The 13621-nt window shown below is 41.2% G+C and overlaps 1 protein-coding gene across 4 annotated transcripts in view; it reads left to right on the top strand.

Moving 5' to 3' along the window:
• Positions 1-13: 13 nt before the first annotated feature.
• Srp54 (signal recognition particle 54) overlaps positions 14-13621 on the top strand; it is a 73817-nt gene continuing 60209 nt past the window's right edge. For 2 of the 4 annotated variants that reach the window (XM_035445062.1, XM_027419697.2), the window contains exons 1-2: positions 242-528; positions 12446-12552. In XM_035445062.1, the coding sequence (XP_035300953.1) occupies positions 12475-12552 (78 nt within the window). In that variant the 5' untranslated portion in view covers positions 242-528; positions 12446-12474. Of the gene's footprint in view, positions 153-183; positions 529-12445; positions 12553-13621 lie in introns of those variants that run through there. The other 2 variants (XM_027419698.2, XM_027419699.2) reach the window with 2 other exon arrangements.

The following is a 13621-nucleotide window of genomic DNA, read 5'->3' as shown; positions in this document are numbered from 1 at the left end:
GCCCCGAGCCTCGCCCCCTCGCGGAGTCCTCTGGCACGCTGTCGCCTGGTCGCTTTTTCTCAAGGTGGCTCTTCGAGTCCTGACTTTCCCTCGAGATTGCACCCCGAGAGGGCCTGTTTTCGCCGCCGGCTTGCCGCCGCAGTGACGCGCAGGTAGAACGCTAAGGTCAAAGGTCAGCTCAAGCCAAGGAACACCCCTAGACCCTTAGCGGAGGCGAGTCGCCGAAACGCGCGGCTTCTGTGCCCCGGAAGCGGAAGTGTGTTTTCTTCTCGGAGGGCTGGACTACGCGAGTGATGACGTCTCCTCATTGGGCGGAAGGTTCGGTGGCAGTCGTCGGTGTTCCAGCTGGTGGGAGTTGGCTTCACGGTGCTGGGCGCTGGGCCCCTAGTTTATGTAGCTGGGAAGTTGGGCTGCGGGGTCGTCCCTGTCCTCCTGCTTCCGGTGTTCCTGGGTTTCCTTCTGCGGCGCGGGGCCTCGCCACGGACTCGCCGGCCCTGTGGGGCCGCGGCTTGAGTGGTGCCTTCTGCGGTGAGTGTGGGGCTTTTCCTCGCTCTGCGCTACTGGAAGGTAGCCGGGGGGCAGCCGGACCCCCAGTTTGTGCGAGACGCTTCTGCGGGAGTCTTCCTTCGTCACCACAGGCTGAGATCACCCAGGCGGAGGTGCCCCGACGCTTTTATCTCTTGTCCTCCCCCATCGCAAGTTTTACTAAAGGATCCAGCACTGTTGCCCTTTTAATTCGTCTTCAGATTTGCCCGAGCCAAATAAGATACAAGCATCTGTAGTCTTGATGGCTTTCCTGAACGAGTTTAGAGAGAGGCTTCTTGCCCAAAGCCTTCTAATGTGTACCAGATTTTATTTTCCTGCCTTTTAGTGCTTAACATATTGTTCTTTCTGCTCTTGGCTAAATGAATAAGATGGGTTCAGTGACAGTGATAAGATATACTGACGACTTTGTTTATTTTTTTTTTTTTAATCAGTGGATGCTATTGACAGTGCATTTTCTTTGGAAACTTCGTTATGTCACTTTCTCTTTTCTTTTTGGCTTACAAGACAGGGTTTCTCTGTGTAACACTCCTGGCTGTTCTGGAACTCGCTTTGTAGACCAGGCTTGCCTCGAACTCGCAGAGATCCGTCTGACTCTACCCTGTCTCAAAGAGCTGGGATTAAAGGCCACCGCACCTGCCACTTACCTTATACAGCTTATATCAGTGTTCTAGTCGCCACTCTTCACTTAGTTGTTAGGCATTTAAGCAAAATGTTTACAGGGCTTGCTTGTTTCTTTTAAACTTTTGTAAGGATAAAGTAATGAAGGACACATGCCCAAACATGGAGATGCTAACAGTACAAAGTAGGGAAAAGTCCATAAGTATATATTATCGCCTGACGAATAATGAGAAACTGTAGGCATAATGTGGTATGGGGTAACATAGATGAAAGTTAATGTGCCCCTTAAGGGATTTGTCGGAACTATTTGCTGTTGAAATCTAGCATCAGTTCCTAACAGGCTTATGAGGATGGAAGAGGGTTAGGTAAGACATTTAGTACAGTACCTATGACATAGCAGTAGTGGTGCAAAAGAGGAGGGAGACATTCCCCTTAAACATGCTTACCTCAATTTTTTTGATACGACTAATTAGTTTTTTTTCTGGTTTAATAACGAATACTATACAAGGAGTTCTGTGACTTTCTGTGCCTGCCACTGGAATGGTAGCTTTTCTTCCTTTTAAAGATAGACACTTTTTTTCTTTTCTTTTTTTTTTTTTTTTTTTTTTTTCAGGGTGCTTTTGGAAGATCAGTAAAAACTAGTCTCTTGGAATACTTTTAGACTTAGTTGATTCGCTGTTGCTGTTGGCCCTTATTGCTAGACCTCATCATCTTCCATAGATTCCCCTCGAGTGTTCTCACCCTCATGTATTGCTTCCATGCATCATTCCCATATGCCAACCATTTCCGTGCATTTTTTTTTGTCTAGCCTACGTTTTGAGAGTTCTGCATTTCTGCAGACTCAATAGGTCAAAGCAAATGCACTACTTCCATCTCCCATTTTCTGCCAGGTTATGTGGTGTATATGTTAAGACATGTAGAAGCAATGTGTTTTTGAGTTTTGATCCTTATTTGTTGAGTGTGTTTTGTGTATGTTTTATTTTAAAAAAAGGCTAAGCCACATGTGCCTAGCTTCTTTGTAAGCTAGGTTGTGAAATTACTTGAGCACAGGAATTGGAAGTGAGCCTGGGCATTATCAATACCCCATTCCTAAAATACACAACAAAGCAGTGTAATAAAAGGAACACTTATCTAGATATTCTACTTAAGTTGTAGACCATTATGATGAGTAACTAAGACTCTTGAATTTTTTTCTGTATTGATTTTTCTAACTTTCAGATCATCTTCCCTTTTGCTTTCCATTCATTGGTTAATGACATCATTAGCTACCTGGCTATTCAAACTGGAAACAGTGGAATAACTTTTGCCTTGTTCCTCTTCTTTTTACCATTTGGCCATTCAGCCCTGTAGCCCCTGTCTTGTATATTTTTTTGTAGTTGTTCAGGATCACTTTTCTAAACTTATGGACTATGGCTAGTATTTGTAGACATCTGACTCTTGGGTTTTTCCTTCATTTGATGCATTTGCCATTGTTTCTAAAGATGTTTGTATTCTGTATTTACAGGTATATATGTGTGTACATGTAGCTTTTGTTTTCCTTTTTAGAACAGGATCTTATGTTGCCTTATCTGACCTTGAAGCCATGGCCTCAAGTGATCCTCTGCCTCAGCCTCCAAGTAAAACATACCTGTAATGGTCCTAAGACATTTTAAAACTTGAGACAATCTGGGTTGTTGTGGTATACACTTTTAATCCCAGCACTTAAAAGGCAGGTGGATTTCTGAGTTCAAGGCCAACCTGGTCTACAGAGTGAGTTCCAGGACAGCCAGGGCTACACAGTGAAACCCTGTCTTGAAAAAAAAAAGCAAACAAACAAAACAACCAACCAAACAGTTGAGGACAGTTTTCATTCCTGTGTCTGATTTGAGGGATGCTGCTGAGTGCAGTGATTGCAAGACCTGTCTGCACATCAGGGTCTATGATGGCTTGTTTTGCTTTTCTAATAAGTTAAGATAAGACTGCCTTTCTAAAGCATTTTATTCTTTCTCCCCCTTGTTATTGCCACTGGGGAGTCTGGGGATTTAATTTTGAGCTGATGGGAACTGTATAAATGTAACTAATGTAACATTGCTTGAGCCTGTGTTTTCCTCCCCCCTTTTCCAATTTTCCTTCAATGCTCTTTTCTGTTTCAAAAGCAACAACCGTTTTCAAGGATTTTTTTTTTTTTTTTGCATTTTTGTAAAGATTCTTTTTTGACTGACTGATTTGACAGCCAAAAAGTATCTTTTTTTTTTTTTTTTTTTTTTGTTTTGAGAGAGGGTTCTGTATTGTTTTGGAGGCTATCCTTGCTGTGTAGAACAGGCTGGCTTGAACTCACAGAGATCTGCCTGCCTCTGCCTCTTGAGAGCTAAAGGCATGGGCCACTAATGCCCAGCTGCCAAAGAATATCTCTTTTTTTTTTTTTTGATTTTATTTATTATGTTTACAGTCTTCTGCCTGTATGTCAGCAGAGGGCACCAGATCTCACTCAAGGTGGCTGTGAGCCACCATGTGGTTGCTGGGAATTGAACTCGGGACCTCTGGAAGCACAGTCAGTGGTCTTAACCGCTGAGCCATCTCTCCAGCCCGCTAAAGAGTATCTTAAGAAAGGATTCTTGTAGGCTTTTCTTTTCTTTTCCTTCCTTTCTATTTCTATTTCTATTTCTTTTCCTTTTTTTTTTTTTTTCTTCACAAGTTCTTACTATGTAGCCCTAGCTGGCCTATAATTTGCTATGTAGACCATGCTGACCTCAGGTCACAGAGGTCTAGGAGTCTCTTCCAAAATAAAAGCTGTGCACTATTCTACCCACCCTCTTGGTTTTTTTTTTTTTATGTTTGTTTGTTTTTAGTTACTATTCTTTTTTCTTTCTTTTTTTTTTTTTTTTGCATGTTGACTATAAGTTTATTATAAGGCCCGGCAGAGTAGGGAGACTAAGAAGAGGAGAAGAGCAGGGTAAATGGCTGACTGCCATGGCCAGTCGCCATAGAGAGGCAGAGAGAGCGCATAGGTGAGAGAGAGAGTAGAGAGGAAGTAGAGAACGTAAATAGGCAGGGCTCTGTCTTTTTAAAGGGGTCCTTTGCACCTGCATACAGACTTAGTTCCCATGGAACCTTGGGCTGACCAGGGTACTGCCTGTTCCATCAGGTAACAGGGGCAGGCCAGCATAATGCCTGAACCTTTCACATATATCCTTGTAAATCCACTTTAGTTACTATTCTTATTGCTTATTGGTGTGGTGTGGGGATGGGAGGGAGGGGGTGTATATATGTTTGTGCATATGTCTGTGTTTGAGCATGTGTCTACAGGTCTGAGGAAGAAGCTAGAGGAGAGTGTTGGATGTCCCTATCCCTTTCTGCATAACCCCTATCTAACAGGATCTTTTTAATTTCATAATTTCTCCCTTCCCTTTTTTCCCAATAAACCCTCCTATATACCCTTGCTCACTTTCAAATTCATGGCCTCTTTTGTTTCACATGTAAGTCCCTTCTCCTTCTCCCTCCCCTCACCGCCATCCCTCCTCCCCCACCCCCAGCCTACCCACCACCCTATCCACCCACCACTCCCCGGGCAGGGAAGGACCCTCAACGGGGGCTCTGCAAAGTCCACCAAATCTTCCTGTGCTGGTCCTGAACCCTTCCCCATGTGTCCAGGGCCAGAGTGTAACCGTTCATCCCACCCGTGGGATTGGCTCTCAAAGTCCCTTCTTGCACCAGGGAAAAATACTAATCCACCACCAGAGGCTCCCTGGAGTGCAGAGGCCTCCTTATTGACGGCTTTGTTCAGGGGTCTGGATCAGTCTTGTACTGGCTTCCCCGACAGCATCTGGGGTCGATGTGCTCTCCCTTGTTCAGGCCAATTGTTCCTGTGGGTTTCTCCAATCTGGTACAGACCCCTTCACTCTTCATTCCTCCCTCTCTTCAACTAAATTCCCGATTTCAGCTCAGTGTATATCTGTGGATGTCTGTCTCTGCTTCCATCAGCCACTGGATGAGGGCTCTCGTTGTGATCAGTCGGCGGAAAGGCTCATGGCCTCTTTTTCATTAATTGTTGTTACATACATATATTCCTAAATACATAAACATACTCTGCTCAGTTTATATATGACTTGTATGTAAGTTTTCAGGGTTGACCATTGGTATCAGATAACCAGTTGGTGTGTGTTGGTGTGTTCTTCCATGGGGAAGACAATTTCTCCTGCTTTTAGCATTCCTTAGTTGCATGTAATTCTTGTGTAAGGTTGAGGCCACTTAGAGAGCTGTTACTGCCAGGGTATATATGCCATTATTGCACCCTCACTGTGTTATTGTACCATACCAGTTGTTGTGACTTATAGCAGAGCTGTGTAGGACCGTTGGTTGATTCCCTCCTTTTGAAGCTTGCCTGGTACCTTCTGGTACCAAGAAAGCTAGTCTTTAGGGAGGAGGCTTTCTGGTTAGTTCCTGCTCAGAGGGCTTTGGGCCCTGTGTCTGAAGTTCATGGTGTTTTCATTAATAGGGACTTTCCTTCCACCTCTGAGGTGGGGGCAATCAAGGGTGATAGCAATAGCCTATAATGCTTTAGGAGTCTCTTGGAAAACCCTGACAAAAAACTCAAAAGAGGGCTTATCATGCTTGGTGTTGGGTTTTTATTAGATGGTCTTTGGATCTTGGAGGGAGCATTGTTAGCCCAGATGAGAAAAATTCATTTAAACTATGTATTATTTATATGCAGACTTAATTATATTATAGTTTTTATTTTGTTTTTAGGTAGATTGTTAATAGAATTTTTTTTAAACACCCTTATTTATGGTTGTTTTACCCTTCTGTCCTTCAGTATTCATCTCCCTCCCACTCACTAGTTAGAACCCTACCCATTTTTTCCTCTCCTCACTCAGATCACTTGTACCCCAATATACCCCTCACTGTTGCTTCTCCACCCCAGCAATGGTCCCTTTTCACGTCCTGGTTTCTGCAGTCACTCCACATCTGAAGATTTGGAACTGAGCCTTAATGAGAGAGAACATGTGATGTTTGAGACTGGGGCTCTAACTAACCCTGAAGCTCGAAGTTTTGGCTAGCTGGTTGGCTGTTGAGCTCCCTGGATCTACCTCAGTGCTGGCATACAGTTGTGCACAGCTTTTACATGGCTGCTGGGAATTCAGACTCAGATCCTCATGTTTGCACAGTGTGCACTCTCAGGCATATCCTAGGCAACTCATTACCATTTTAAATTGTATTTATTTTCAGAGCAAACAAGGAAAAGTGTGGAAAGCTCTGGAGGATGGGAGGGGGTTCCATAGGAGGAATACTCTTCTCCTTTAAAAGAAAACCTGTTCTGTAGCCCAGGTTAGCCTTTTAAACTCATGACCCTTCTGCCTTGGTCTCTTCTGAATGCTGGAGTTACAGGTATGCATTACCATGGCTAGCCTAATTAAGGTTTTTCTCTACCTTTTCTTCCATTAACTTATGACATTGGGGCTGGAGAGATGGTTCGGTTGGTAAAGTGCTTGCTATGCAAGCATGGGGGTTGAGTTCAAATCCTTTTTCTCATGTTTTAAAGCTCTTGGTAAAACTGTAACCAAGAATCAAGAATGATGCAGATTTTGTTTTAATCTTTATGCCCAGCCAGGTTATTTTGAATTACTGAAGTAGTCTAGGGGAAGCAGGGAGATAGTTCAGTATCTAAAGTACCTCAAATGCACAATGTCCTAGATTTGATCCCAGGGACCCACATAAAATGGCCAGGCTGAGGTTGCACATCATGCAGTATCAGCATTGGGGATATGGAAACAGGCAGAACCCTGGGGCTCCCAGCCATCTTATCCTGCTTGGCCAGTGAGAGACCCTATCTCAAAAAACAAGCTGGACAGCTCCTGAGTAGTGACACGAGGTACCTCTGCTCTCTATATGTATGCACACACGTGACCACATGAAGTGTTGCTGTGTTTTTTTCTTTTCTTTTCTTTTCTTTCTTTTTTTTTTTTTTTTTTTGGTTCTGAGGTGGTCTCAGTATGTAGCCCTGGCTGGCCTTGAATTTGCAGAGATTCCCCCTGCCTCTGTGCTAGGGTTAAAAGCATGTATCACCACACCTGGCTTACAGTGTTAGTTTTAATGTTAAGATTTTAAACTTTGGGAAAAAAACCCGAAGAAGTTATTTTATCTAGGTGTGGTGGCACACAGTGGTAGAATTGTGAGGATTGTTCCAGGTTCCAGGCCATCCTGGTCTACAGAATGAGTTCTAGGCCAGCCAGGACTATATAGTGAGATTCTTTCTCAAAAAAAACAAAAACAGGACTTTATGATGGTATGATAGGTAATTTATCTTCTGAAATTAACAAGGGAGCTTTGTTAATCTGGTGTTAATTTATTAATTTGGAATGAAAACATTTTTATGCTGGTACAACTCATGGAGCACATAGTAGGTATTTAATGGATGGATGGATGGATGAGTACAAATCACACCTAATTGAACTCCTAGTTTATATATTAATAGCATAAGCTCCGTATTTCACAAAGAAGCATATTGGAAAAGTTTTCTCTTGATTTAAAAAATAATATGCATAAGTGTGCTTGCTCTCAGTATACATGTAAGCAAATAAACCCTCTACATGTAAAGTAAAAATAAATACATCTTAAAAAATAATACTTATTTCCAGGTATGGTGGTGCATACTTGTAACCCCAACATTTAGCAGTTAGAGGCAGGAGATCAGGAATTCAAGGTCTTTAGGTACATAACGGGTTTTAGACCAACCTTGCATACATTAAAGCTTGCCTCAAAAAGAACCAGCCAAGCAAACAAACGAACAAACAAAAAGTTGTGTGTTGTGGTCTGCATTCCAAAACTCAGCCCCTCACCGTAATCCATTTTGCCAACTAAGTCATCTCTCAGCATGAAATATGATTCTTAACACTATCAGTTTGCCTGAACTGTACAGTTTGAGGGGTTTTAAATGAATCTATAGCAATGTGTAGCCACCACCACAATCCGTTTTAGAACTTTTCCATCACCCATTGAAGAAACATCATACCTACTAGCAGTAAGTCACTTTCCGTTTTATTTCCCTGAGTTCTGAGCAACTGTGGATCCACACTGTTTGTGTAGATGTGTCTACTATGGGTATTTTGTAAGTGAAATGATAGTATCTGGTCTTATATGACTGATGTCACCCCTTATGCATAATGTGTTCAAGATTTATCCATGTCATACCATGTCCTGTACTTCATTTCTTTTTATTGTCTATTAATAGCCTAGTATATGGTTCCATCATGTTCAGCTTAGCCATTCATCAGTTGAGGGGATATTTGGGTTGTTTCTATTTTTAGCTATTATGTTGTGACTGAACCATGATTTATTTTTATGTATATCTTGCTTTCTCTTGGATAAATATGTTGGAGTAGAATTTCTGGGTCATATAGCAATTGTTTTCTTTTCTTTCTTTCTACATAGCCTAGCTGTGCTCAAACTCAGAGATCTGAGAGCTGCCTCCCAAGTGCTGTGCTGGGATTAAAGGCATGCACCACTTTTTTTTTTTTTTTTTTTAACAGTGACTCACTAGCTGAGATTGGCCTGGAACTTGCTGTTAGCCTAGGCTGTCCTGGAATTCATGATTCTCCTGAAGTCCAGATTTTTATAAAAAAAAAGTATTTCTAAGATGTGTTATTAAAGGTACCTAGGTAAGCTGGACATGTTGTTTGATGAGTATAGTGAGTATCTGTTTGGGCTGTGGGAAATCCTGAGTTCAGTTTCCAGCATCATATAATCTTTGTTCTTGGGAAGTAAAGGGAGGCAGATCAGAAGTTCAAGGTCTTCCTTATGACTAACAAGTGTCTTCCCTTTTTTTTTTTTTTTTAATAGTTTAAAAGAGCCACAACAGGCTGGTCATGGCACCTTTAATCCCAACAATGTAGAGAAACTGTCTCAAAAGCAAATAAACAAAAAAGAGCTACAGTATGGAAAATTAGACTTTTATTATTTTTTTAATAACCTTGTCTGCCCTAGAATATGCCATGCCTTGTAGGCCAGGCTGGTCTTAAACTCATAGATAGCTACATGCCTCTGCCTCCCAAGGGCTGGGATAACAATTAACAATCTAACCTTTTTAAATGAAGAATGGTCTGTTTATGATGTGGTCTTAACATGTCCATTGTGGTGTCACAGATAGAACTGTATCATGCCTGGTAACAGTGATAAAAGGAGATGAATAGAAACATCCCACTTCTTCCATGAAAAATACTTACTTCATTGATTTAGCTTATTGTATATGGGATAAGAAATAAATCTTGAATCCTTTCCATGAAGTGGTTAAACAACCATGTAACCTTAAAAAAACAAAACAACAACAAAAAACCTTTCCTTAAGGTAAGCAAAACTTTTCTCATTTTCATCATGTCAGCAATAATTTAAAACTTTTTAAATGTAATTTAAATTTTGGGTCTCACTGAATCACCCTAGCTGACCTCCACCTCATAGAGATCCATTTACCTCTGTCTCCTCTGCTGGATTAAAGGTCTGCACCACCATGTCTAGCTTTAATTTTTTAATTAATTAATTATTTTTAAAATTTAGAGTGTTTCATTATGTAGACCTTGCTGGCCTAGAACTCACTATGTAGATGTTGCTGGCCTGGAACTCACAGAGATCTCCCATCCTCTGTCTCCCAAGTGCTGGGATTAAAGGTATCCAACATCACACCTGGAAGTAGCAATTATTTTTAACTTCAAATTATTACATTTTGCTTGGAATGTATTGTTTACTAATTACTCAGCCCGAGAGATTTGCTTTCTATTCTTAGGCCGAGTTCATTTCCCTTCCTTCTTCATCTTGAACTCCCCTAAGCTCAGTCTCTTCAGTTAACCCATGGCAAGTACATTAGCTATTTTCTTACTGTTTTCCTTTTGAAGTAACTTTGTTTTTTATTTATTATGTTTATGGTTTTTTTTTTTTTTTTTTTTTTGTCTCCATGTATGTGTGTGCACCACATGCATGCCTGGTGCTGGAAGAGCCAGGTGAGGGCACCAGATTCCCTAGAACTGGAGTAGATGCAGTTGTGACTTGTGTTGTCAGCTGCCATGTGGGTGCTGGGAGTTGAACCCAGGTAGAGCAGTAAGTGTTCTTACCTACTGAGCCATATCTCGAGCCCCTTATTTAAAAAAAAAAAAAAAAGTGAAACAAGAATTTATTTTTACTATTTATGTGTCTGAATTGAGTCAGTGTTTGCAATTGGTGTGAGTACCGGTGTGAGACAAGTGTGTCACAAGAGGGTTCCTCACTCCCTTGGAAATGGCTTTACAGGCAGTTGTGAGCAGCTTTAAGTGTTAATGGGGAATTGGACTCGAGTCCTATGGAAGAGCAGTTAAGTTTTAACTGCTGAACCAACTCTCCAACCCATTTTTCTTTTTTTTCTCTCTCTCCCCTTCTTCCCCCTCCACCTCCCTCCTTCCCTCCCTTCTTTTTTTTTGAGATTGGGTCTTTCTAGCCCTGCCTGTCCTCTCTATGTAGACAGCTGGCCTTGAACTCACAGAGCCTCTGCCTCTGGAATGCTGGGATTAAAAACATGGGAGCCACTGTGCCCAGTTTCTATTAGTCTTATTTTTATATCAGACTGTTTTCAAGCCTTTAAAACTTTTATTCCTTCTGTATAGTGCTCTCCCTGACTATAATACCTTGTTACCAGCCCCTATGGCTTTTCCCATGTTTGCATTTCTGCTCATTCCATTTCATACTTATCAAATTCCCTTTTGTCTTCTTTCCCACCTATTTAGTCTGTCCATATTTCAGGAATTTTAGGAATTAGCAGTTATGGAGGCAGACAAGTCTACAGTTCGGCAGGTGTTGCTGGCAGGTTGATGGCTAATGTTGTAATTTCAGTCCAAAGGTAACATGACAGGCTCCAGAGACAGGAGGTGATTTTCTACTTTGTAGTTAGGCAAGAGGAATTTGTTTTGGCATTTATTCTGCTGTTCATTCATGTATCTTGCCTTACCAGCTGGTAAATAAAGGATGTTGGGGGCAGGCAATACTAATCATATTTACTTACCTTCTGTGAGTTCTGTGGTCCTTACGTGTAGCAGTATATCTGTATACTTTTAGAAAGCTATTTCTACTTTTGTGTTTGTTTTAGACTGTCTCATATAACTCAGCCAGGCCTCCAACTCATTCCTGTTCCTCCTGCTCCCACATTTTCAAGTGCTAGGACTTCAGAAGTATACCCCATGCCTAGCTTAAGGGAAAGATTTTTGAGGTTACTGTATTTTAGAGTTAGACAATCAGTGGTGGTAGTGGGGGATGGGAGCTAGAGGCAGGCCTGGTCTAAAGAGCAAGTTCCAGGACAGCCACGCTTACACAAGGAAGCCTTCCCTGTCTTGGGGAAAAAAGAAATCAGGAAATCGCTTTAGAATGGGAAGAGTAATTGTTTCCTTAGTGGTTAGAAGAATAAAATAATGTGATTTTTTATTTTTGAGACAGAGTCTCACTATGTAGCCCCAGCTGGTCTGGAATTCTCTGTGTAGATCAGACTGGCTTCTAACACAGAGATCATCTACTTCTAAATCCCAAGTGCTGGGATTAAAGGTGTGAGCCAGTGGGAGTTAGTGGGTGGCTCTCATATAGTTAATGACTCAGCAGTTGATTTGTTTTGTGCTAGAAAAGTTAGATGACTTGTGAATTAAGGTAGTTTTCCTTTTTCTTTTTTGCTTAAGAGTTAGAATCAGAATAGCATGGAGTTCTATGGTGTGGGAGTTAAGCACCTTTCCCGGAGAGTTCACTTTTATTTGCAAGAGGACATGGCTTAGCATTCAGTGACTCATATTCATGAGCATGTGCCAGAGAGACAACAACATTAAAGATCACATGTTTATTTCCTCAACAGATATTATCTATCCATCTGTCTGTCTGTCTGTCTATCTATCTATCTATCACTTATTTTTGAGGCAGGGTTTCTCTGTAGCTTTGGAGCCTGTCCTGGAACTCACTTTGTAGACCAGGCTGGCCTGGAACTTAGAGAGATTCACCTGCCTCTGTCTCCGGAGTGCTGGGACTAAAGGTATGCGCCACCACAACCCAGTATTATTTGATATTTTAAATCTGACGATTTATGTCTGCGATTCTCTAATCAGATATTTAAATGGAAGGTATTATAACCAAATAACCTTTTTTACCTTTTGGACATGAATGTATTAAAATTGCAGGTTTAGGCATAGAAGCTGAAATTACAGTGTTTAAACATTGGAGTATTTTAATTTGAATTTAAATATTCTTTTTATTCTTCAGTTAGGAGTTAATGAGAAATGGTTTTCAACTAATATTTTCTTTTTCTTTCTAGAGTCCTAAGTACATTTTAAAACCTTCAAGATGGTTCTAGCAGATCTTGGAAGAAAAATAACATCAGCATTACGCTCATTGAGCAATGCCACCATTATCAATGAAGAGGTATGTAAATAGTGGAAGAAACGTGTGCTGGTACATTGTTACTAGGATTAGAGAGTGGAACTAAATAATGATCTTTAGAGTTGTGGATTTGATTTGATGTAGATTTAATACTGTAAATATAACAGTAAGTATAGTGGGAAATTACCAATACGGAGTCAGGTAGAAATATAAGAGTGTTTAATAGGGAAAAGCCTTACTTACAGAGCGACCTAGCCAGCCGCATGGCAGCAGTCTTGCTGGACAGTACCAAAGTGAAACCGAAAGAGAAAACGCATTCACTCTACGTCACCCTGACCACGCCCTCGAAAGCGTGGTCAGGCACACCTGTAGCCAGCCCCTAAGTAGGCGTGGCTACAGCTTCCCCTACAAGTAAGCAGTGCATTTATTGAAAAATCAACTATCCTGTTATTGCACCTTTTTATTTATAATTGTGTGAGGTTATATGCACACCAGTGCAGGTGCCCAGGGAGGCCAGAAGAGGTTAGGTATCAGAGATCGAATTTCAGGGGGTGTGAGCTGCCTAAGTGCCTGAACTCAAACTTGGATCCTCTGGAAGAGCAGCGAGTACTCTTAACCACTGAGCCATCTCTCCTGTCATTATATATATGCAAAACAATGTAGCTTTTGAAATACTTGAATCTTGGAAATGTAGCTTGCTGTTCTGTCTCAACATAGACCTAAAAGTTCCTAGCACTTCTTTCTCCTTGGTAGAAATATGTTTATCTGTTTTTCCTGTATCTTTCATTCCCCATTCTTCATATAAAAGAGTAGCATTTTTGCCTAGTGTGGCAGCACATACTATAGGGAGGCTGAGGCAGTTCAAGCTAGGAAGGAAGAGCTTCTCTCCCTTATTTCCTCAAGGAAGGTTTTTCTGGTGATTCTGATGGACAAATCATAACCAAAACCATTATCATACCTGAAATAGTCTTTCTGGGTTTGTAGGGTTTTTTTTCCGTTTTTGTTTTTTTGTTTTTAGATTTAGTTATTTAATGTTATGTGTGTTTTTAAAAAATTTTGTGTGTGTTTTTAATTTATGAGTGTTTTGCCTGTGTGTATGTTTGTGCAGCAG

Source organism: Cricetulus griseus, chromosome 5, assembly GCF_003668045.3.
Source record: "Cricetulus griseus strain 17A/GY chromosome 5, alternate assembly CriGri-PICRH-1.0, whole genome shotgun sequence".
Lineage (NCBI taxonomy): Eukaryota > Metazoa > Chordata > Mammalia > Rodentia > Cricetidae > Cricetulus > Cricetulus griseus.
This window is presented reverse-complemented; position numbering and strand designations above follow the sequence as displayed.